This window comes from Dermacentor albipictus, chromosome 5, assembly GCF_038994185.2.
Source record: "Dermacentor albipictus isolate Rhodes 1998 colony chromosome 5, USDA_Dalb.pri_finalv2, whole genome shotgun sequence".
NCBI lineage: Eukaryota > Metazoa > Arthropoda > Arachnida > Ixodida > Ixodidae > Dermacentor > Dermacentor albipictus.
Window position 1 is genome coordinate 114,391,515 of NC_091825.1, and position 25,419 is coordinate 114,416,933.

The following is a 25,419-nucleotide window of genomic DNA, read 5'->3' on the forward strand; positions in this document are numbered from 1 at the left end:
GTTTTAGGTTCGCTATAGTGTTTAAACTGTTATTATTTCTGGTAATATCCGTCGTACACCATTTAATTAGTGTTTGCTCATAAATATGAGGCATAAGAAGTAAATTTACTTTTTCTTTAAAGAGGCGTCTGGGCGTCGTGAGAAACATCCAGAATACCACGGACATAATTTTTTTCTTTGCATTCTACGCAATGTGCTGATATTATAGTAAGAGTCGTAGTGCCCGAAAAAGATTCAAATCGTCAATTTGACTCCTTAGTGAGGAAATGTATAGAAGCTTGAAGCTTTTACGAAGAAAAAACTCTCAACCTGCACAAAATCCCAGTCATGCGGCATATTTTAGCAGCGATTAAGCCCATATGCGTGTTTTACATCATAGGTCGTCTGAAAACAACCACCCGAAAGTTAACATTTGACGCAATTGCAGTAATGTAATCATTAAAGTGTACTGTTAATTCTGTAGCGACGTTATGATTTTTTGGTCTGAAGAGAACGTCTTTCGTTTTCCTTAATATTTATCTCTACTTAAATTGCAGTAGAACAAGAGAACAGTTTTACTAGTGCTTGATTCGCGATACTTCTAGCCCCAGCAAATCTCGGTGCATTAACCAGAAAAGTTGTGTCGTAGGCGTACATAAGAAATTTTACATTATTATCAATAGTCATGAAGTCACTGATATCAATACAAAAAAAAAAGAAGAGGCACCAGGATGCTTCCCTGAGCCACTCCCGCGTGAACTGGTTTTAAGCTTGACATGTATCTTTCTCTGATGACCTGCTGTGTACGGTGTTTAAGATATGAATGTATTATTTTAAGAAAGACGCCACGAAACCATAATGCTCTAGTTTCTTGAGTAGCGTAACATTATTTATACAATCAAACGCCTTAGAATAATCAATAGAGATACCCAAAGTACATTATTGCTGTTCATACGACTCCAATATAGAGCGAGAGAGAGAAAGGCAAAGGAAAGACAGGGAGGTTAACCAAATATTATCTCCGGTTGGCTACGCTGTAACGGGGGGGGGGGGGGGCAGAGGGATGTGATATGTGAGAGAGAAAAAGAAATTAAAAAAAACTATACACACACATACACACAATACAATTTCTTTTAGAGTAAATAGGGCAGCTTCTGTCGACTGCCCTTTCACAAAGTCATACTGCATACTAATCACCAATTTGTGTTTGTTTAGAAAAGATGTCGATGGGGGCGAAATGCGAAAACACCCGTGTACTTAGATTTAGGTGCACGTTAAAGAACCCCAGGTGGTCAAAATTTCCGGAGTCCCCCACTACGGCGTGTCTCATAATCAGAAAGTGGTTTTGGCACGTAAAACCCCATAATATTTTTTTTAGAAACGATGTCATGTGGGTATGTACTAGTTTTTCTATAGCTTTGGAGAGAATGGGCAACACCCATATTGATCGATAGTTGGTCAACTAGTTTTTATCACCACCTTTGTGCAAAACTATCACCTTCGCAACCTGATGTCTTTTTCGGGAAAGAGCTGCTGGAGAATAGTAGGCTAAATGTGTGTACTAATGCAGCTAAAATCAAGTCCAGGATATGCTTAATTGGCGTGATCCCGAATAAGTAGACATCAAACATCTGCTGCTCTTGATAGACATAAGAGCAGTAAACGCCTTATCTTGCGTAATCGGCCTTAAAATGCAGAATTATTAGTGCTGCAATCAAGGTAACTCAACGAATTAATATGATGAGTACTGTTCACTAAGCTTTTAAAATAGTTATTCAAAGTATTTGATAAAATACTTATTCCTCGTTTCATAAAACTTTATCACCTATGTGATTTCACTTACAGTGGTGTTTCGATCTCCTTGCCCAAGCAAACATTAATGTGCCTTCTGGGAACATTGAATTTATCTATTACTTTGTTATTTCACAAATTATGCTATTATTGTCTCTTCTCTCTGCGCAAAAGACTATTTACTTTGTTCCTTTGTACCTGAAGTTCACGGAATGGTTCTTCAGTTCTGGTGTCAATAATTTTTTTTACTATAGGTGGTTTTTGACACAAATTTCATTGAAATGATTTTTATTTGTTGATGATTTTTTTGCCTTTGACGCGTACAGCTTTAGCTACATTGTATTTAAAGCTTTCATCATAGGCAGCCTTAAACCTAGCGAAAAAGTACACATGAGTTGTTTCTGGGTCTTCTGCACGCCTCAGTTCTGACCAATCAATTAGCGATGTTTCTTCACGAAAATTGTTCAGGCTGTGTATATTGACATCGCGCACCATTTGTAGCAAACGGTATTCGAGTGTTGTGAGGTGAAATATTGGACGGTGATCCCATCTATGAGCAGTCACAGCACACGATAAAATGTCAGAATGTTTGATGTTGGAAATGAAGACATCAATTAATGTGGATTTATCTGTTAACGCGATAGCGTTAAGGAGCTCGTGTCGCAGAAAAGCCGGTGTCGTCGGCGTCGGTGTCGGCGTCGGCGTCAGCGGCGTCGGCCGTGAGCGATAAATCCCAGCAGGCGTTTCATGAATAAAAAACAACTTGTAAGATGGACTGGGTGGGAATCGAACCAGGGTCTCCGGAGTGTGAGACGGAGACGTTACCACTGAGCCACGAGTTTGTTTTTTTTTTTTCTTTATTAGCTGAGCCACGAGTTCGATGCTTCAAAGCGGTACAAAAGCGCCTCTAGTGAACGCGGTGTTGCCTTAGAAACGAGCTGTTTCTCAGGCTCAGGCGTGCGTCGCTTGCTCAGGCGCACCTTTCGTTGCCGCGCCGAACGCTGCGTTGCTCGACGCTCCGATGCGACCGCGTCCGATGCGGGGCGCGTAGTCGCTGTGCCGTAGCGCATTGTCTTACACCCCTTGGCGGGTCGACGGGAACGCTGTCGCGTTCCACTCTTGAAGGCGAAGCTTAAGCGTCCTCCAATTTTTAATGCACGAGTCGGACTCTTTATAATATTTTTGAAACCTTAGTGTCTCCAGGCGCTGCTTGGAGTAGATTACCCAATTTTCAAAGTATATACTTTCTGCGTCAGAGGTCCCAGCTTGTAGAAGGCCAAATAGTTCTGCTATTGTAGACGACGCTTTGTGATACAGATGGTAACTTTTCCTTGCTTCACGTGCAAAAATATAAAACACAGCCGTCTAACTGACATCTGTCGTGGATGCTTCTGTGACGACAAGCGTGCTGTTTACCCATAGTCGGCTCATATGCAAAAGTGTCAATTTATTTTTCCTAGAATGTATGAGCTGGGCTTCTTTTCTATCCCGAGAGCATTCAGAATCACCGAAGGCGTTGTCAGATGAATTATGTCTGGATACAGGATGTGGTATTCTCGGGGAATTCAGCTCGCTAGTACTCGCATCGAATAACAAACAGCTTCTGCTACACCCCGGCATGAGCTTTCTCTTGAGCGTATAATCTTCATGTCGTTATTCAATAGCAAGGGCAGAATACTCTGGGACCCTTTCCACACTGGGCGCCTTCATGGATTCGACCCAAACACACGAATGAAATTACCGGACGAGATAAAAAAGAAGTTATTCAAGCTTGCTTCACAGGTTACGACTAGGTGTGGCCGTTACTCGTCGATGCGTACACCTTATTGGTCGTGCAGGCAATTCGGACTGCTAGAAGTCCGAGGTACCCGAGGCGACTGATGAATACGTCCTGTGCATTTGCCCGCGGTATGGTGCGCAAAGACAATCACTGGTACAACATTTACTCTGGTATGCCAGTCAACCTATGTCTGAAGAGGTCATATTGGGGCTTTGGCCAGATTCTTGTCGGCGTGTTGTTGTTACAGCTCTAATCACATTTTTGCACGACAGCCGTCTAGACCCGAGACTTTGAAGCATCGTTACTGCTCAAGTTCACTCACCGCCATCTTCGCCCTCATCATCAAAGCCTCTCTCTCTCTCTCTCTCTCTCTCTCTCTCTCTCTCTCTGTATTCTTTTTTCTTTATTCTTTTCTTCTTCTTTTTCGTCTCTCTTCCTCAACGCTGAGTAGCAGGTCACACCTTTGATTCAGGTCGACAGCTCAGCTTTTCTGCCATATTAAATCAATCTCTCTCTCTCTCTCTCTCCCCCCCCCCCGGGAACCCTTCTACATTCACAATGTTGGAACTTTCGTCTCAACAAAAGAGAAGATTCCAAAAAAATTACTTCACAGTTGTGTGACGTTTCAAATCTGACTTGTCCTTTCGCGGTAACCTCTTTTTTCTCTTTCTGCTGCTTTCTTTCATCGCTAGCAAAGGCTGTGGTTGCGACGAGCCCACGTCGTACACCGTCGTCGCTCCATTAGCAATGCATGAAAATGGCTTCCTCCGACTTGGCCGGGAAACCACTCGCAGAAATTGCCGTTAAATGGAAAGCGAAACAAAGCGGGCACGCGAGCTCCGTGCTCGCTCCGCCGAACGGTGCCCACGCATCAGTGAGCGTGCACGCGGGACCAGTCGTGCGGAGGGGTGATCGCACCAAGCGGGCCGCGTCAGCATCGACCTGCGCTCATGTTGTATTTGTTACGTGGAAGCGATGGTTGACGACCCTTCGATCGAGCTGTTACATACTCTGCCTCACCACTTTCCCGCTGTGCAGTGAGAGCCGCTAGCAGTGTGAGCCAGTTAGAAGATTGATGTGCACGGGCGCCTTCTCTCGCCGCTTTGCTTTCAGTGTTTTTAGCGACCTGGTGGTGAGTTGTGTACATATCTGATGAACTCATGTTTGCTGCGCATTGATATCATTGAGTGACCCATATATTTATTTATTTATGCTTTGTTTTCCTAATCTTGGAATGCATCACCACTGACTGTAACTCTATATCTTGCATTCATGTCCTCCTATATATATATATATATATATATATATATATATATATATATATATATATATATATATATATATATATATATATATATATATATATATATATATATATATATACATATATATATATGTAAAAGCTACGTCAGGTCCAGTGGCCTTTGGCTTTGCCTTGATTTTTTGCGAAGAAACAGAAATAAACGATCTGTCTGTCTGTCTGTCTCTCTCTCTCTCTCTCTGAAAAAGAAAGTCTGCGCGTCTACTTGTGTTGCGCCGCTAATCGTTACCTGCCCCTTCCATTACGCTGGCGTCAGGGGTGGGGGGGGGGGGGGAGGGGCGATTAGCGACGGGCAATATAGTCGATCCTTTTCGTTTCCGTTTGTCTGACGTGACCCCTATAGCGTTTGATGCACTGCACGAAATTAGTGAGACGCAATATAGCGCTTCGCTTGTGGGGTCCAAGCCGGTCCTTTTATGTGCTTCAGAATAAGAAGACACTAACGGGAAATAAATTGGTCGCCGGCCGTTCAACGACGTCGATCACAAATCACTCCGAGCCCTTCAGGCGCGAAATTCGGAAAGACAATCTACTCTTTGCTTTCGTGGTTAATGATCGATACTTTCTCGTCAAAAAGAAAGAAAGAAAGAAAGAAAGAAAGAAAGAAAGAAAGAAAGAAAGAAAGAAAGAAAGAAAGAAAGAAAGAAAGAAAGAAAGAAAGAAAGAAAGAAAGAAAGAAAGAAAGAAAGAAAGAAGCAGGTAGAGTTCCGAACTGCCGCTCTAAACTTATTTCGTGTTAATGCTTAGTGTCTCCTTAAAATGTGTTGTCCAAAACAGGGCGTTTTGCTCAATCATGGTCAAGCTACAACAGTTATTTTAATAAAATAAATTTATTGGAATGCTGTACATAATCCCCTTTTCGCCATACCACGCTCTACAAATCGGTCTGTCTTGTTCCTGCTGCTGAAGTGACTATGCGTTAGGTCGGAAGTTACGCTAAGCACCAATCGGAATCAGCGCGAGAGAAAAGAGAAGTGCGGCGGCGGCTTAGTTTTACGCCACCCTTCTGTACATCGCAGGGTGGTTGCACCACCAGCCGCGTTTCGCAGTGCTTCATGCGTAATAACATAAGTAACGAACAACTTGACGGCAGTTATTTCAGTTTACATGACCATATTGAAATGTACAAACACGGAACTATAGACCTGTATGATGATGACATCCAACTTTCTAGTATAAAATGTACCGTAAAGCTTGTAGCAAGGAAGTTAATAATGTAATTAGTTTAATTAGTGAATGGATTGCTTTGGTTTTTCTTGCCAACGATGTCCGCCTGGGCAGATAATTTACCTGTAGAGAAGTGGTTCAAGCAAATTTTGAGAGCTTTATTTCTCAAGTGTTTTAAATAAAAAAAGAAAGCACGCATTATATGTAACTTAATTCGCCAAGGGGTTCACCTTGTTAATTCCGTTTCCTTTCGCCAAGGTTTTGCACTTCCAAGGCTACTTCCGGGAGGAAGTGGACAACTCTCCGCTGGAACAGTACCGCGTCCGGCCCGTGGACATTTTCTACTTCCTCGAAGACGACAGCATCTCGGTACGAGAACCCAAGCAGGAAAACAGCGGTCTGAGCCAGGTACAGGCTTTTCCCGATTGGCTGCAGACAGCCACTTACGTCACCGTGTCTAAATGACAATGCTAATACCGGCACTTGAATTTACCTCTGGGACCACAACTTTGGTCTACAACATGCCCTTGGACCATGGAATAATGCCTATTGTGGGTTCCGCGCTGCGAATTCGCTCCGTTTAATTCTGTTTAATTTTGTTCAACCTTCGCACTTCGCGTGCGAAGGTTGTGGGATCGTTCCCCACTTGCGGCAAGTTGTTTTTTCATCCGCTTTCATTTCCATTTATTTATCGCTTCTTTATTTCATTTATTAAGCACAAGTAATTTCCCCTATGTTGTCCTCGGTGTCAGTGTTTGTTGGCTTCTGATCATATGACTAATAAAAATCGGGCCCCTCGGTTAAAGCCCTTTCTTCTCGTTTGTCATAAGCGTCTTGTAGGACGTCAGTAGTAATACCGAAGATAGCAGATTGTATACCAACGTTAATTAGTAGTAATTATGGATAATTAATGTAATAAGCTGACATAAGGGAGTGTGAATTGAGGAACTTAGTAGAATGAAATAGTAGTAGAATAAAACAGCCGAGAGGCTACGCGTTCGCACACACATACGTTCACGTTAGCCTCCCCCCCCCCCCCCCCCCAGGGTTGCGTGCTGCGGAGGCACCGCATCCGCAAGTCGGACGGCCGCTGCTTCCACTGGAGCGACCTGAACGTGGGCAACGCCATCTCTCTCTACGGCGTCACCTACAAGATCGTCAACTGCGACAAGTTCACCAGGGTGAGCACTGCAGTGTAGCGGAAGTCGCGTACATGACACGAAGAATGCTGGCAGTCGCAGTACAATCTCTTCGGCCCACTGTGTAGGTATCGGACAACGTACACCGCACAGAACGTACGCGCTTGGTTCCGTGTAATATTATCTCTTTAGGGGCGCTGAGAAAGCTAAGTCTGGCTGAGATGGCAGACTTATACAAAGTCTGCCATCTATGCCAGCTATGCAAAGTGATTTCTCCATGTATTCAAGTGATCCAGCGGCGGACAGGGTGATCGTGCGGGGGCCGAAACGTCAATTTCGTCCTTTCGAGGTCAGCGACAGGACTAATAAATGCTGCAATATTGTTCTATACCAGGCCAGACGACTCTCAGTCACGCCCTCGACTGCATCGAAATCTGAATTACCCCAAGCTCCAGAGAGGGCCCGATGTGAACGAACTAATAACATGGAGAAATTTTATTTAACTGCGAATTAGCGGTCGCCAGCATGATAACAGTGATAATGACTATGTTGTGTCCGCTCAATCTGTGTGTGTTATTAGATTCGTCGGACAATCCTACGGCTGTCAAGCAGATGTAGGAGTCGTCGGACTACCTCGCCGCTGCCACCATTTGAAGGAGTCGAAGGTCGTAGAGATGAATTCGGTGAACAGGATTTATTTACATATTAACATATTTTAAGACAAGACATACATCGGCAGTCTAGCGCGACTCCCATATGGAGCCCGCAAGATTAACATTCTGCAAACAGCATTCGAGCACACAGCTCACTACTACATTTTCAGCATAACAACGAGCACTCAGCTCCCAACGACGAGCACGACACGAGCACGCACTAGCAGCCGGCAAACGCTGCTTATGAGCCTCCGCTTGACGTCATCGTTCGGCGTGGACGGAGCACGAGCGGTCGGGAATGTTCGTCCAATCATTGTAAACTTGCCAGCGCCCCGCCGTTTGGCCCACACACAAAGGCTCCGGAGTCGACGTCAGAGGGCTTTGTTGAACTCTCGGTACAGCATAGCCCGCGGTGTCGTCGACCGAGGACCTCGTAGAACTGTGCGCCGTCCCGGGTGGCACGGCGGCGCACCACATTCCAGAGCTGACCGCGCGCCACGTGGCCGCCGGTCATCCGTAGTTCTCAGAAGTCTGGGGGGCTTGGAACACGCGCAGCGGGCTGAAAGCTGGCACGTTGCCACCCCGTACGGCCATTCCTAACAGTGTATACATATATTGTTTTTTTTCATTTGTGGGCATCTTCATCTCGGAACGCATGGCGGCTTCGTATGCCTGTTCGGGAGTCAGACTAGCGTGTGGCACAGATTGTCCTCACCTTTCGCGTCGATACGCCCCAGTATGCCTCGGACCCCCTGCATCCGGTCCTCTCTTACTCTCTCACGGCGCCCTCGAATTTCCGAACTTCCAGCGTTTCTTCTTACATAACTTATAACAATTTTATTAATTTCATTAGATTTAAAATGAGTAGCCGAAGTAATTATGAGGTCACAAAACATCTTTTCTTTCATCTTGTTCCAAGAATAAAAAAAAAAGAAGTTGCACTAAAGTTCACAGTAAATCACTTTGAGGCATAATCCATTTACGCTGCAAAACTGAGGATGTTTAGTCTGTTTGTTTGTGTTATTTTTTGTTTGTTTCTTTGTTGCTTTCTTTCCTTCATTGTTTCTTTCTTTACTTTATTTTTTCTTTCACTACCGCTTTTGCGGATGGTGGCAACCACCGATTTGCCTCCACGATCTCACAGAGGTCAAAAATCGCGGGTTCACACCTTGCCGCGCGAACGGGGAAAATCGCGCGTAATTTGTACTCGCGCGACTCGACGATGATGCAAGGCGTACGCTCGTCCGCAGGACTACCTCCGTCAGCAGGGCGTGGAGGTTCGGCCGCCCGAGCCGCTGCCCGAGGACCCGTACACGGCCAGCCGGCGCATCCTGTCGCAGCAGCAGCGCAAGCTGCACACCACCAAGAGCCAGCGGGACAAGCTGTGGCGCTTCCTGCGCTACGACCGCCACGTCCTGCGCTTCTTCTGCGTCGAGGACGGCAAAGGCGTGGTCGACCCAAGGCACCGAAAGAAGCTCGTGCTGCAGGTGCGTAGTACGTGTACTGTGCACGAGCAGCACGTTCCGCGTGTATTTACTGTGCGTGTACTGTGCACGCGTACTGTGCACGTGTACTGTGTTACTCCGCGTGTACTGTGCACGAGCAGACGTTCCGCGTGTATTTCAAGAGGTCGCATTTTTCGCGACCACAGGACGAAACAGCGAAGCGATTGCTGGCGACGTATTGGTAGATTGAATCTCTTTATCGACTATGAGGATGGCTCGGCGGCATAGAGATTGGAAAGGTAGGAGTGGTAGGGGGAGAAAAAGAACCACACGATCGACGCCACGTGGTGCCTCTATTGTGCGCGGTAATTCTTCGCGCGGTTGGAGTAAACATTCTAAGGTGCGCAAGCGTAATTTCCTTTCAGGAAGAAGAATTTTTTTTTTTTTTTGTTCAATGATGCCTCTAGTCCGAATCGGCTTCGTTTGCTACGGTGGCGGATAAGCGAAGAGACACCGACGCTTTATTCCTCGTTTCCATCATTCCTTTCGCTTTTTGTACACTGTCTTCGTTCATATTATTTCATCTTGACGCTGATTTGCGGTAAACTACAGAAGGCGACGTCAACCAATTGCTTTAAAGGGCGCTCGAGAGGCCAAGCACAGTATCGTCCATGGGCAGTACTCTGCTGCGGTGTCGGTGGTGTAGCTGAGAGGTTGAAGCTTCTGCCGGTAATCTGTGATCCCGGAGTGCAAATCTTCCCGAGGCACTGCGACGTCGTTTTCATTTTTCGTCATAAAATACTGGCAAGACACTCTGGGATTCAAACGCTGGACACCGACGGCACTTGCGGACGTCCAGACCACTAGCTGTGAAGCTGCGGTCTATCCCGTGTAGCAGTGGGAATGGAGTCAGTGCTGGCATAATGTCGTACCGACGCGGCCTATCTGGAGGTCCAATGTAACCAACGCTTGGCCTACACTTCTCGCAGTGCTTCGCGTGCTGCTAAGCGTAGACCAGGGCTCTCAAGCCAACTATTATAGGTCATAGAAGCTCCCTACAGAAATTACTAGAGGGATATCGGTCATGTCGACGGGGGCTGTCAGCATCGTCGATCCGCAAGCACGGGAATGATGAGTGCAGTGTACACGGATTTGCCTAGACTTTGTCCTTTTGGCTTCTCACAGCCTTGCGACTTTGCGTATTGCTTTGCTTTACAAGCCCCCTTTCCCTCTGAGAGCCGAGTACAGGGTAGCCAACCGGCGATATCCTCTGTTTAGCACCCCCAGCTGTCTGTGTAAATTTACTTTCATACTCTCTCTGTGTCTCTGTCTCTTTGCAACATTTATTTCATTTGCCGTTCATCATTACATCGCACGTGGCCGCACGATTAAGTGCCTGAATGTCCAGCGAGACCGAACGTCCAACGAGACCAAATGTCCAAAGGGTCACGTGACCGGCTAGATGAAATGTCCTACGAGACGAAATGGCCCGTCAAGACGCGTAATGTCCAACGAGCTCGAATACCCAACGAGTCTGAATGTCAACCTTATTGGTCATTCCGTTTTGGACACTCTGTCTCGTTGGACGTTCTGTCTCGCTGGACCTTTCGCCTCGATGGACATTCAGGGGCGTTGGACGTTTCAGGCGCATTCGACATTCCATCTTGTTCGAGATTTATGCTCCTTGGACATTCAGGCCGTAAGCGGTCGCCGCGCCGCCGTTATCTCGGGGTTCAATCACTCGGCGACACGTGATAAAAATGAAAGGAACCGTAGGAAAGAGAGAGAAGCAAAGACAGGGTGGGGGGATTGGCCACACGCACGGTCGGTTTGTTACCCTGAGCTGGAGAAAATAATTCTTACAAAATAGGTCCCCAGACGACTATCAATAGAGCTCACTAAAGGCGCGTCCTACACTCTCAGGGTTCTGTAGTCAGTTTCTGGGCTTGAGGCATGGCACATGGCTCCTCTCGAGAACACTAAGGAACTTAGGGAAGATGCAGAGTATTGATGACGACATGCGGACATTTCTTAGGGGGAGAGGGTGAAGATACACACAGATTTCCTCGAGAACTCTACAAAAACATTTTTTTTCATTTTTTTTTCGTTCGTTTCTCTGTGCAGTACTTCTTGGTGGACGACACCCTAGACCTGAAAGAGATGCACCGGCCTCTGGAACAACGGGAGCTGGCGCCGATTCTGCTGGGACGCCAGAGGATTCCCAAAGCGCAGGAAAGCAGGGGTGAGCGCATAGCACGCAGTGGAATAGTTAACATGCTCAACAAAATACACCTTGTCTAATCGCTAGCTTGTTATGCAAGTGCATTACTTTAAGTTTTGGAACATTTTCATGCGTAAATAAATACCACTTTCAGACACGGGAGTTCTAATCATTCAGTGCACTCCGAAGACATGCCGTCTTTGTTTGCAAGGTGTGTGTTCCTTGTGCGAGTGTGTGCATGAGAGAGAGAGAGAGAGCTCTGACTTGGTTGTCATTATGATCATGTATGGGCTAGCGCCCCATTACCGCAACTGTATTTCTCTTTCAGTGTCGTTTTATGTTTTGTTTCATCATCCAGCAATTTATTTCATAGGAAAGGCCCCAAATAACTAAAATGAAGCACTCGAGGTTTTTATACGCGTTCGCATGCCATCCTTAGAAGAATAAAAATCGATTGGTTTTCAGGTCTCATAGTAATGCGAAAACTACTTTTAAATGTTGTTGCTCGTCTTACCCGATTGCTTGATCTCTAATATAATAGGTCGCTCCAATGTGTTATCTACCTGATTAAATATAGAACGTAGTGGGGGCGCATATTCAGATTAGTTTCACTGCACACACTAGGCAACTATACTGGCACATACAGGCTGTGCCATGTAAACGGAGGTCCAGTGCAACTGCTACGAGATTGCCCAATATGTTGAGAATCTCGAAGCCCAGCCCTCGTCAGACTCGAACCATGGACGCACCAGGTCAAACTCTATGCTTGTCCAATACGGCTCCACTACCAAAAGTGCTCTCGAGTAGCGAAGAGCTTTCAAGGAGCTCTGGCAGTCGCTCATCAACTCCCTAGCTCCGAGATCCTGCAGCATCCTCGGTCCGCGCACGGCTTCAGGGTTACGAATACATGTCCGAGCCCAGAGACACCATTAAAGCCACTCGTAACACAGCCACTGAAGGGTCGTGGGCAGTGGAGGAGGACCACTGTTACACGCCTTCCCTCCCTCCCTTCCTCGCTCCCTCCACGCACACGCGCGCGCAGGCACACGCTCTCTCTCTCTCTCTCTCTCTCTCTCTCTCTCTCTCTCTCTCTCTCTCTCTCTCTCTCTCTCTCTCTCTCTCTCTCTCTCTCTCTCTCTCTCTCTCCCTTTCCCAGCCTTTACAGTCACTAGAACAACGTGTATGAGTAAAAATGATAATAAAACGTGTCTTAAATGAATCCACATTGCAGGCTTGTTCCACAAGTACGAAATGGAACGCGACGGAGACGAGTACATAGGACCTGGGGACCTGCAGCCGGGGAGGCAGCTCAACATCTACGGGCGCAGCTTCCTCATATACGACTGCGACGACTTCACCAAGAACTTCTATCGCGAGCACTTCGGAGTGGAACACTTTGACGTCATAGACGTTGACGTCAAGGAAGAAGAGAGGCCACAGCAGGTAAGAAGCAGCGAGCGCTACTGACGGCCGCTTCGGACATGACTTTGACACTATAGCCTTATTCTCCGAAATTTCCCGAGATTATGGAGGTGTCTGTGCACTACCTACGCCGGGAGCAGCAGTTTCATGGACGCTATACATACAGGGGTTGCTATACATACAGGGGTTGCTATACATGTGCGTATATCATATTCTTAGCTTCAGAAAGGCGAGCGACCGAGCTTGGGCGCGTGAATTTAGTGATGGTTTAGCATAGTAGAGAGCATTTCTTATGATACTGTCTATAGATTAGCACTGGTAGAGTTCGTCAAATTAATGCTGTTCGAATGGCAAAGGCACCGAACCAGTGTCTAACGACAATGCGGTACCACATAAACCGCAACTGTCGATAAACTGTCGTTTCTTTTACAGCTGTATTTGCAAAACCAATGTCCAGAGGCATGGCAAGGTGTGGCAGTTAAGAATGTTACATGTACAGTATATAGCGAATCAGCTGCCAACTAGGTGATTGCATTTTGGTCAGTCAATAAAAAGGAAAACGGTACACGGGCCCTTCGACCTTTCGATCGATCAATCGACCGATTGATTGATTGATTGATTGATTGATTGATTGATTGATTGATTGATTGATTGATTGATTGATTGATTGATTGATTGATTGATTGATTGATTGATTGATTCGCTGGCTTCTTTCACGCTAAGAAAAAAAGAACTTTATGTATAGCACGTATTGAGCAACATAAAGCTGTTTCGAGAGTCACTAAAATTGTCCGTATGACTGTCGAGGGAAGTTTATATATATAGTGCAGGCGCTTTTGGAAGAGTATCAAATGGGCTAAATGGCGTAACGTACGGATACACAAACGTTTCACGTTCATTTAGTGCACAGGCAAGTGAGAAATAAACAGTGAATCGACAAGTGGGGTGCAGAGGACATTTACGTTACTGGTGTATGTACATAAAACAAATCCTGATGAAAGATGATATCCGGCATTTATATTCACATCTTTGAGATAACAAATCCACCGCGGTTGAGAACAACACTTCGGATCACTTGATTTTCCTAGAACAGGGATGTACTCGGTCCACATGATCCCTGCAAGTTTTCTGGTTTTCAGCGCACCATCAAAGAACCGAATTATACGGCACAATCTTGCTCGTATTAACGCTGCAATTACAATTACGTGAAATTTACACAAGTCAAATACTACTTTGCCGCCCCTTGATTCACATTAACTTGTCCGAAAGGATTCTCGTGAACGAGCCGAGTTGCATCGGTACGTACGCATTTTTGCGGTTGAGCTGTCTTTATTAATCATCCACTGCGTTTTAAACCTCACCATGAGTATACTGCCAAAAAAATGTTTTGGTAGTTTAATTTACTCCTACTGCTGCGAACGTCCTCCAATCGAATTCACTTAGGGAAACAGCGGCACCCGCTGTGACGAGAAAGACTGGCCATTCGACAGGTGCTCTCTCTCTCTCTCTCTCTCTCTCTCTCTCTCTCTCTCTCCCCAAAATTAAAAGAGAACACAGCTGAAAGGTCGCCACTTTGACGCGATTACTTAAATCAAGCAGGCTCGAATCGCAGAAGGTGCTCGATTCGGTCTGGGAAGAACACTTAATTCCTGGACACATTCTGCGGAGTCGATACGTAAACAAACTGCTTTCTTTCTAAAACAGTGCCGATTTCGAAAGTGCCTGATACCGTCTCGCATTTGAGCACATACCTCCCCGTGACTGGGCGCTATTTTACGCGCAGCCCGTTCCCCCGCACAACGGCTTCGGCTCCCCCGAAGACACCTTGCAGTCGGTGCTAAGGATAACTCCCCGGAGGGCGCGAAGGGACAGCCGCCTGGTCCTGGAGAAGGAGGGCATCGTCCTGCGGTTCCAGGCCACTCTCGTGAGTGTTTCTTTCGTCGCGGCTATAGTCGCGCTGCTTAAGAGGGCAAAAAAAGAAAAAAGAACAGGTTGGGATCCTAACCTAGAACAAATGTACGATACACACTGATATTTCCACAAGGGGAGGGGGAGGCTACTCTGTAAGTGTCTACCAAGTGGACATGTCCAGTTCGTCTGCTGCTGAAACGCTGATTGGCTGATGGCACCTGGCTCCTGTTGACGGGCACTCCAGCCCCAGCCTATCAGAACATCAACAGCAGACGAAATGGACGTGTCCACTAGGTGCATACTTACAGGATACCTTCCCTCGTCTGGAAGAGATTACTGTATGGGGTCAAGCTATTTCCGGTTCCCTTTAAAGAATTGCACATTAAACAATGGCTAACATATGACATTTCGAAACATAGCGACAAGAAGACAGAAGTCGAGCGCGAACTCACATATAACTGGTTTGTTTTTTCGGTTTGCTGAAAAAAAAAAATATGAACTGATTGCTTTGTCTTGAGCAGCACTATAGTTGTGCTGCCTCACAAACTAGCCCCCGTCACAGCATTACTAGCGTTTATTGCGTGCAAGACCTCCCCCTGCCCCCGTCTCCCTTTAAATACCCTTAAGTTTGCTTCCTCGCATAGCTGGCCACCCCAAATGCGGCGGCAACATAAATCAATAAAGAGACAGTGAAACGTTAAATATGCCTTTCTTACTGCGTGGCATGTATGTAGATTCGCGCACTCCGCATGCATATTTCACGAGGAAAAAAAAATGCTACACGAGCAGCAGACGTGCACTCCAGATCAATAATGGACGTTGCCTGACATTGTTTTAGGCATTAGTAGTTGCAGGAAAAATTCCTTGCCGTTAACGAAAAAAAAAAGGGGGGGGGGGAGAGGGCAACCGATCCTTTTCATAAAATTCATTATTTTCGCTTTCCTTTTGTTGATTTCGACAAAGGCGCCCGAACGCAGTCAGAAGGGGTTGCTTAGAAAGAAGCTGTCTACGTGCAGTGACCAATGCGCCACGTGAAACGCGATTCGGCAATCATCGGAACAGACGTGCTGACATGTATGAGACTGCTTCGCTTGATGCATAAGGAAAACTCTGAAATTCGCATAAGATAAACTGCTGCATGTTTCTGTTGCATTCATGCTGCATGAATTCTTCTACCTTAAGACAGTGGAAGCAAAATTCCCGTTTTTATTCGAAATTACCGCACTTTCTTGATACGACCTTAGTTGCTCTATTATTACACTGAATTAAGATAAAACAATGCTTCGCTCACTATTTTTCGCCTTCCGCATTCAGGCATACAAACGGATAGAGCTCGCCTTACTTTGCCACAATTACATCTGTTGTTGCTTATCGCACAGCACAGATGAAACGTCCTGGATGTGCGGACATTCGAAACACTCAAATAACGAATCGGATGTTGCGCTATTGTACTCGGTCTTTGAATTTCAATTCGTGAACACGAATATCTTATCGAATTGTTTTTAACGTTTTCAGATCACTTACTGTGCTCGATCAAGCATAGAAATGCATGCAGCAAAAGCGATATAAATTTCATACAGCGGCGGCCATAGCAGACATAAAACACGAGAAGTTTCACGTAGTGGAGCACGGTATGTCGATCAGGATGGCAGAACTTTTCGGTTAATCCTTTACCATTCGCACTCACCAATGAGCCCCAAGTGTGCGAATAAATGCTTATCTGCTCCTAATGCCGCATTTGTGCTTTTAACAAGCAAGGCTTCACAGCGCGCAGTATTGATTTTTTATTTGTGCGAATACCTGTAGCGCCACAAGGGCATTGTAGCAGGGGGCGGGGGGGGGGGGTGGATTTCAAATGCACACAGGTACAGAAAGGACTGAATCCGAAGAGAAAATATACATATACAGAAAGCTCAGAAAAAGAAGAGCATAACTAACATTAGCAGACAGTATAGTAAAGGATCTCTGCTAACGTTGTCAATATAATGGGATGCGAAGATCATTCCATAATTATGATGAGAACTGCTGCTCAACATCCGAAAATTTATCAAAAAGTATTCTATATTCGATTCGCTTCAGTCTCAAAAACTACCGTTCGCACGCATATGCCGAGCTGGCAAAACTTACTTTACAAACACTGCCGATCGCAGCGGAGAACAGCGTCGAAAAGGAACGGAAATGTCAACGCACACTCGTCTGTTTCATCTTTATTTTGCTCTACGGCAGGCACGGTACAACAAAACGCTGAAGCTACACCAACTACGTACTTTTCAAGGTATGATTACTTTAAAGTCGGCTGCGTAGTAGTAGAAAAAAAGCTTTATTATATACATACAGACACCGGACGGGCTTCTACCCCAGGTCCCCAGAGGAAACGGGGGGGGGGGGGGGGAGAACCTAGTTTCTCCGGCAGCGTAGTGCCCCTATTCCAAGGCCCCACTGACACGGGCCATCGGTTCAGCTCATTGGATCACACGTAGCTGATCTTTCAGGGCCGGGCTAGCTACAGCAGCGCCTCCCATTCTTTCCACGTGCATGCCGTTTATTTCGCGTACTTCCCGTGTACCTTTCTTTTACTTTCTTTCCGTTCGAACTGTGCGTGTTTGTTTACAAACATTCAAGCCTGCCTGTGCGCCATGCACAGGTGCAGCACGAGCTTAGCCGCAACTGTCTGACCTTCCTCGCACGCAGGACAGCACGCTTCCCCTGGACAGGGAGCGCAGCTTCGTGATCTGCTTCTACCCCTCGGACGACACGGTGTCCATCCTGGAGCGGCCGCTGCCCAACTCCGGCGTTCCGGCCGGAAAGTTCCTGCGTCGCATGAGGCTCCGGAAACCGGCCCCGCTGGACGGGTTCCCGCCGCATCCGCCAGCGGCCGAGCCGCGGTACTACGAGATCTCGGATTTCCGAGTGGGCAACGTGATCGAGGCCGTCGGCAGGCGCTTCATCATCGTCCGCGCCGACCAGTTCGCGGCCAACTACATCAAACGCCACCATATGGAAACGTTCGCGAACGGTGGGTGAAAGCCTCACACCGCTTTTACGTTTGCACTTGCATCTTTCTTGCAAAATTTTTTTATGCGAAGCATATTACGAGAGCTCAACCCAGCTCCTCAGGCGCGGCGGTGTCGCCTTCAATACCACGTGACACCATGACGTCATGACATAGGTGAAACGGGGCTCCAACTCGCGCCGTCGCTCGCGACGTCGCGGCGGTATTGGCCTCGAGCTCCACCACTGGAAAAGCTGGCGCCACCGTCGGCGTGACGTGCTAGGAGGGATCACGTGGACATAGCGGCCGCGTCGGCTGCTTCGGGCGCGCCGAAGCGAGCTGAAAACGAGAGTTTAAATTCCCTCTTACGCTGCGGTCCTCATTTAGTGGCCAGATTTTCCCGCTTCGAGTGTCTCCTTTACAACGCTTGAAAGCACTACAATAGGTAGTGGCTGCCTTTGAAGGCCCGCAACATTGTAGGCTACTGCTCGGTGCCGCAGGGCCGGACGCACGTAACGGAGGCCGGTGTCAGCCTTATTCACACGTAGCCGCAGGACAAGAAGCTGTGTGAAGCTTGGCTCGCGAAACATAAAACCGGCAAACAGTCATCGGCTACAACTCGGGTATGCAGCAAGCACAGACGCGAGGAAGATTTCTGCTACGGCGCCCGATCTGCGATGTTCTGAAAACGCGCACTGAGACGCTCGCCCGAGTCCGCTGCCCGACTAATGTCATGACGGTTTGGTCTATGAACTTGTCGATGCTATAGAAACTGGCAAGTTCAGTGGAGGGGAAAGGCAGCGGTAAGAAGCACATTTAAAAAAAGCATGGCATATGGTCATGTTTGTGTTATGAATTAATGCACTGGATTACAAAAAAGGAGCAGCGGGGAATCGCACGCTGAGAACGCCGATAAACATACAGTGCGACGCAACTCGAGAAATAGTATTGAAAGGTCAAAGAATTTAGAAGAAAAAAAAAGATTGAATCATCGCGACGGCATATCACAGTGCCCGTAGGCGTCGAAGTCTCTACAATGAAATTATTTTTGAACAGCTCTGATAGCGCCCACGCAACAATGGTTGCTTGTATACTGTCAAATGCTCATATTCTGCGACCTAAAGCTCATGGCACGGTGCGAAAACGCGCGCGCGGAGAAAGCGAAACAGTGTGCGGACAAGCATGCAGACGCGCAGTCGGTCGTTGCGAATCTGCGCGATCGCTGCATTGAGGCTTCATTCTATTACGCTCCATTTAGTTATACAAACACTATAAGAACATATTTCAGATAGTTTGCTCTCAGCGATTACCTACCTTTCACGCAAGAAGCCGGTTCGGGAGACTCCATCGCGGCGACCGCGCGCAGTGGCGTTCACTGTACGTATTCGGTAAAGAGATAGCGCCTGTAAACGATTGTGTGCTTTCAGTTTGCACAAGATTATTATTTAGACAGTAAGAAACTTCTCTCGTTTCGAAAGTACTTACAGAAATGTCCGGGAGAGCTCGCGCGTGGTGTTTTCAGTGAGAGCTGACAGCAAAACCTACGAGGAGCGCGCCACGTGATCCCTCATACTACGCCAGCGAGGCGCTTCCGATAGATGGCGACTCCGTAACTCCTCGCCGCCAATATAAGCAGCTGCGCTTGCCTCTGCTAGACACTCACGAGGTGAAATGCCTCCTGGAGACAGAGCTGCTCGTTGGAATGAGAAGCGAAGGGTGCGGCGTGCTACAGAGACTGTTTCTAGGTGGCTTTGCTACGGCGCAGAGACTACGCGCCCCGCATCGGACGCGGTGAGCGTCGAGCAACGCAGTTCTTTAGAAGGAACTTTGGCGCCATTGTCTACAGGAGAGGAAGGTGTTGCGCATCAGCCAGCGTGGGAACGGTGCTCAGCACATGGATTCGCCTAAATTTCGTCCTGGCTTCGAACGGCTTTGCGACTTGGGAAACTGATCTTCTTCAAAAAGAAAAAAGTAATATTGCTCCATAAATGCGAAAATTGCCTCCAGATTGAAAATTTTGACGGTGCGAGAAGTTTCTTAAACCATTAATGCGCGACGAGTCACGCATGCTACGCTGAATTCAACGCCTGAAAATTCTAACTTAAGCGCCTATCCTATAGCATGTTTGATACGTTGGAGCGAGTTTTCCATTATATATAGTTCTGCTGAAACGAATTACTGACCATTTACTATACTAATTAAATTTTACCTCGCATTTTTCGTTGCTTTTTGTACAAGTGTGCTCTCCGTGGCTAGAAATAGAAATGATCAAGTCGTTATAATTTTCCTTGGTGTGGAACTGTCCGAGCAATAAAGAGCTAAAGAAAGCTCGAACGCTGATAAGCACGAAATCGTTGCAGAATTCGTTTGATTACCGAGCGAACCGGAGCAAGTGTGAAAACGTCGCATTGTTTTTCTCCCACGTGACCACATTCTGCGTCATGACGTCACGGCACAGTAGTCGACAAATGGAAACCAAAATTGGCTTTAGACAGCTATTATATTTTTTTGGATGCTTTAAGGCCTGCCTTTTTTTTTTTTTCGAGGAATAGCACCTTCATTTAACAGAAGAAAACGTAGTCGTAAATATCCTGACAGACAACAAATACATTGCTGAAATAACATTCTTCTTCTATTTTTTTATTTTTTGTACAGATGTACTTCCCATGACCAGAAATGAAGGTGAACATACTAATTGACGAGATTATTTTACCTGCTTTAATGAATATCAAATGGCGATGCAGGTACCTAATAAATAAATGATAAATAAATCAAGACTTCCATTTCTTCTCGTGCAGCTGTGTTTGGGCATTATTGTGTTAACATGACGTCACCTCTTGTGTACTAGGTGACAGGCTATATGTCTTCCATATATGTTTTCTGAGGAACCACATTCTGAGGAACGTGGTTGCGGAGTGATGTTAAAGAGCCCTTATCGCAACCGTGGTATTCTTCGTTCGAACCAAAGGCATTTTTATTTCTCGCTGTGTGTTGGTACAGCTCTGAGACGGTTAGCCAGATCCGTGAAATTGTGCTTGGATGCGCGAACAAATGTTATCGCACACACACACACACAAAGAAAAACAGCGACAAGTGACAAACTTTGGGGAAAAAACCGCATAAGTAGCTATTCGTAGAAAGCTGCAAACCCGAAATCACCTTATTTGTGCTGGCTTGCTACTGATAACACATATGGTATGCACTACAGTATCGCCAGTATCACTTGCAAGGAATTTGTTTTATGTTTTTCTTTGACAAAGGAGCGACTTCTGAAGGAGATATTTCGAAGAGATAACTATTTATCGTGCCACACTACGGCTGAAAAGTGGGAAAAGCCAGCGTTTCCAACATCGGCGAGTTAGCATTCTACAGGGTCGCGTGTGGCGATATAACACTGGTCCTATCGCGGGCCACTTAAGTGTCATATTTTTTTTTTCGGCTTAACATAGAACGCACACACTGTTAACATGGAACAACAAAGCTCCAAATCATACGCAGTTTAAGAAGAACATTCCAACTTTCTTTTTATTTACTGCAGAAGAGCGTTTTCTTTTTGTTATTTCTTGTTTTTCTGAAATTGCTCGGTTTTCTGTTTGTGAAGGGCGGATTCAGAGCACCTCTTCAAACGGAGATCACCAGGTCAACGGCCAGCTCCTAACAGACCCACAGGTAAAGAACGGGGCTGAAATTTCAGTGAGCATTCGTGAGAGTACACATGCTGGTGGCAAACGATACCAGATATTTAAGGAGTTTACTCCCTAAGTTGAGTTTATAGCATGGAATCTAATGCTCCCTTCGTTCTGTGTTTTGCCTTCTCCTTTGCGATACCAATATTCTGGCCCCCTCTATAGCTATAAGCGTCCATCGAATACACATCATTCGAGCTTCGTTCAACATACAAAGAAATAAATCTATGGCATTTGTGGCAGTCTAACCACGACTGCATTGGCGTCTGGATTGATACTATGACACCACGATTGACTTCACGAGGTTATCAGTACCCCATCGCAACACTAAGGCTACGAGAGACGCCGAAGCGTAGGTCTCCGGATTAACTTTGGCCACACTGTTATCAAATGAAATTTACGGCGCAAACTAGATAAGGTACTCGATAACAAACTGCTTTCTTTTTTTCTGGGCAACTCTCCGCGCATGTTATTTTATTTGTCTGCCCAAAATCAGCTTCATCGCAGAGCATTCGTCCCCTTGCTTTCTTGTAGTTCTGCTTGTAGCATGCTCGCTGGGAACACGCGACTTGCCTGTTCCTAAAAATCTCTCTCTCTCTCTCGTTCTGAATAAGATCACCGCTTGGAAGTTGGCTGCAATCGTCTTGTGTTCTATGTCCCCGTTCAGTTCGCGCCGGTTTTTTTTTTTTTTGTTGTTGTTGTTGTTGTTTGTTTTGTTTTAATACGAACTACTAACTCAAACCAACAATCTGCTTCCACCACATGGTTTTTTTCGACGTGCACCTACATCTAGGCATACAAGAGAGTCTTTTTATTATTATTACGCCTCCGGCGAAATGAAATGACGGAGAACCGTACCCACGACCTCTTACTCATCGGGAAAGCGCCATATCTCGTGAACAAACGCGGCGTGCGATTTTTCATCGCGGCGTCCGTATTCCGGCGGGAGTGGTATGCAAAAGCGCTCGTGTAGCCTACTTATATTTAGGCGCACTGTAAAGCAACCCAGCTGGTCAACGTTAATCCGGAGTACCTTACAAAGCGTGGCGTCTAATTATAAGCTCGTGTGTTGCTATGACACGTTGTGTAACACCCTAACTTTATTTTACACTCTAACAATCATAACTACATGTCAGTGTCCTTTCCTTACAGGGAGAAGATTCCACGCCTTCTTGAAGAATAGCCCATAGTGAAAAAGAAAAGTTAGATCAAGAAACATAAAAGATTTTATTAAAATAATGCATCAGAGCGCTCATCATTTCGTCGTCTTCATGAAAGTTGTTCGTTGCTTTCGGGCGCGAACTAAAATGACACTAAATTCATCGCAGTGCAAAGGGGCGGGATAAAAAAAAAGAGACACACGGGAACTTTGTCGGCGGGGCCAGCAGCGGCAATCGATTACTACTGCAGCCGCGGTCACAGCAATGTCGGAATAGAAACCTGCCACAAAATGCTAAGTGGCCGTCAGGGTTGCAGATCCATTTCCGATTAGTACACAAACGGAATCGTAGCATGCGACCACGCGTTCGAACTCAAACATCACAAACGAAGTTTGTTCAGGTGGCATCAGCGAGCACCCAAATTTAGAAAAAAAGAAATTAAATATCAACCGACATGCAAGGTTTCACTCAAGCACTGTTCTAGAGAAGGCCAGGTCAGAATTGAACGATTTAACAAATTAAGAAGCACACATTGGAAATTCCGCTTTACGAACACATCTGTTCGCACGCACACGTACATACAGAGAGATCATCGATGCTCTAAAGGCTGTGGGACACTGTTCGACAAAGTCTCGCAAAAGAACCGCGTTGCCTGGCGTCGCACCACTGTTTCCGTTAGCAATTATTGCAACTGAGCAGCTCAGCCCCTTCTGAGGGAAAGAAAAAGAACCGCGCCGACGTCGATGACCTTGAGGACGGAACCGCGGAAGCATCCTCTTGCAATGGAAGGATCCTCGCAACGAACAGTTACAAACGAACAGCCCCGAGAAAACATACGGTTCACATTCACATAACTGACACGCTCACGTTCACGCTCATATACGCCATTCGCTCAGGTCGGTGACCTTGATGAGGACTGGCACCGCGGGCAAGGTGGGCAGGTGACCGCTGCCGTGCGCGTGAATCGGCATCGCCCGAGATGCGGTGTCCACCTGGCCAGAGGTGCCGCTGTTGAGCACAGCGGGGGGCGCACCGCTCGAAGACGCCGCGGCGCCGACCGCCTCAGGGGCGTACGCGGCGGCCGAGGCGTGGTGCATCTGGAAGGTGGTCATCCCGATGCCCGGCGAAGCGGGAGAGGCGCCGCCCGCGATGAACCACGGCACGTGGGACTCCGGGCTACGCCTGGGCTTCTTGCGCAAGCGCGCGGCCACGCACTGCGCCACGTCTCCGGCCTTGTCGGTGATCCAGTAGAACTGGGTCCTCTGGTACGCGGCCACCAGGAAGAGGAAGGCCGCGAAACCGACGATGGGCAGCAGGCTGTACCAGCTGAACGGCGTCAGGATGGAGTCGACGATGAGGGAGCCCATGGCGTTCGCTTCGATTGACTCGGGGGGCCTGCAGCGAGGCGAAAGGACGGCCGAGTTTGGTGGGTGCCGCGGCGCACTGCCGTGTCGGGAAGTGTGGATATGCGTGGAAGGAAGCGCGATCCACTGAGCGTGTCGTCGCGCGAAACGCGAATCGCGAATACGTCACGCCCGCGGGCAGAAAAAGAAACAAAGAAAACAAAGAAGCAGCGCGGATGACGTTGACAAGCACGGCACGGGTCAGCTGTGGAACGCCATCGAGCTGCGAACGCGGTTCAGCTAGCCACCGTGTTGTTACATGCGATAGGCTTTTTTTCGCTGACACGCCATAACGGATAGCCGTGTCGTTGGCAGATTCTCAAAGTTTAGTTAACCGCGGTGCCTGTAGAAAATGACGGATACATTACCCAACCGTATAAACGCTACAACATGGCGGACAAAGCGTAGCCGCGCAGATATTTGTTTCGGTGATGGACACCTGCTCCAATATTTTATAACAATGTTCTTTTTTTCATTTTACGTCTTGTATAGCACTTTGTAAGTGAGTTGCACGAAGCCGCATAGCAGATATATCGCCAGCTTCGACCAATCGCCAGGCCAAAAGGCAAGAAATGAAAAGAGCCGCAAGAATCCTTATAAAATACGGGCCCTGGCAATGATATTCATTTGGAAAATGATATATTCAGAGCTCTAATAGCTACGTGAACTAGCGGCTTTGCGTGTTTCGACAGTTCTAATAGCATATCCTAATTTATCTGTAACACACAAAATGTTTTAAAAAAATTGTTATGAGGGACGTCGTAGTAGAGAGACGATCGAGGGGCAATTTTTGACAACCTGAGAGCGCCCGTTGAGGGGAAAGAATCGGATCGGGCATTTTAGGTGCAGAGCAAGCGTGAGTTCTGCTCAAAGAGTCTGAAAACTTGCACTGTCTTGAGTTCTAAGCGTAACCTGCCGTGACAACTCCAAGGCCTTGCGCTGCTGAGCTCGAGGTCACGGGGTTCGATACCGGTCTACGGTCCCCTACTACTGCGTGTCGCATAATCAGATTGCGATTTTGGCGCGAAAATCCCCCCGCCCCCCCACCCTCCCTTCCAAAAAGAAAAAAAAACATGTTTTTAAATTCAACATTACGTTCGTATTATAGGTGGGAGGAGAAAAAAGAAAAGAAATGTACATATTACATACCGAGATGCCTCGCTGGTCGCAGTCACTCCGCTAATCCGTACTTATGGGGCTCGTAAAACAAGCCGAACAGGCACTCCACAGTGGACCAGGCGCCAACGAACAGAGTCGACCGTGGTTATCTGTCACGCGACGACGAGGGTGCGTCAGCGAGGAAGCTGCCGCTTAATCCTTTCCTTGTTTGTCCACAGCTTGCACCGAGC

At 46.9% G+C, this 25,419-nt stretch overlaps 2 protein-coding genes across 2 annotated transcripts in view; one reads left to right on the forward strand and one right to left on the reverse strand.

Moving 5' to 3' along the window:
- The window catches only part of LOC135920544 (EF-hand domain-containing protein 1-like), a 42,566-nt gene extending 19,836 nt beyond the window's left edge, over nt 1-22,730 (forward strand). Inside the window, exons 3-10 of the mRNA XM_070539445.1 lie at nt 6,297-6,446; nt 7,085-7,219; nt 9,081-9,317; nt 11,400-11,517; nt 12,728-12,939; nt 14,702-14,842; nt 17,521-17,845; nt 21,423-22,730. Coding sequence (XP_070395546.1) covers nt 6,297-6,446; nt 7,085-7,219; nt 9,081-9,317; nt 11,400-11,517; nt 12,728-12,939; nt 14,702-14,842; nt 17,521-17,845; nt 21,423-21,583 — 1,479 coding nt within the window. The 3' untranslated portion in view covers nt 21,584-22,730. The remainder of the gene's footprint in view (nt 1-6,296; nt 6,447-7,084; nt 7,220-9,080; nt 9,318-11,399; nt 11,518-12,727; nt 12,940-14,701; nt 14,843-17,520; nt 17,846-21,422) is intronic.
- LOC135920519 (uncharacterized) lies at nt 22,716-24,299 on the reverse strand. Its single transcript, XM_065454815.2, has one exon. It carries the CDS (start codon nt 24,032-24,034, stop codon nt 23,543-23,545), a length of 492 nt encoding a protein of 163 aa, XP_065310887.2. The 5' UTR covers nt 24,035-24,299; the 3' UTR covers nt 22,716-23,542.
- Between the last annotated feature and the right edge of the window lie 1,120 nt (nt 24,300-25,419).

Coding starts and splice junctions, on each gene's coding strand:
- LOC135920519 (XM_065454815.2), bottom strand. CDS start 24,034: ATGGGCTCCCTCATCGTCGACTCCATCCTGACGCCGTTCAGCTGGTAC.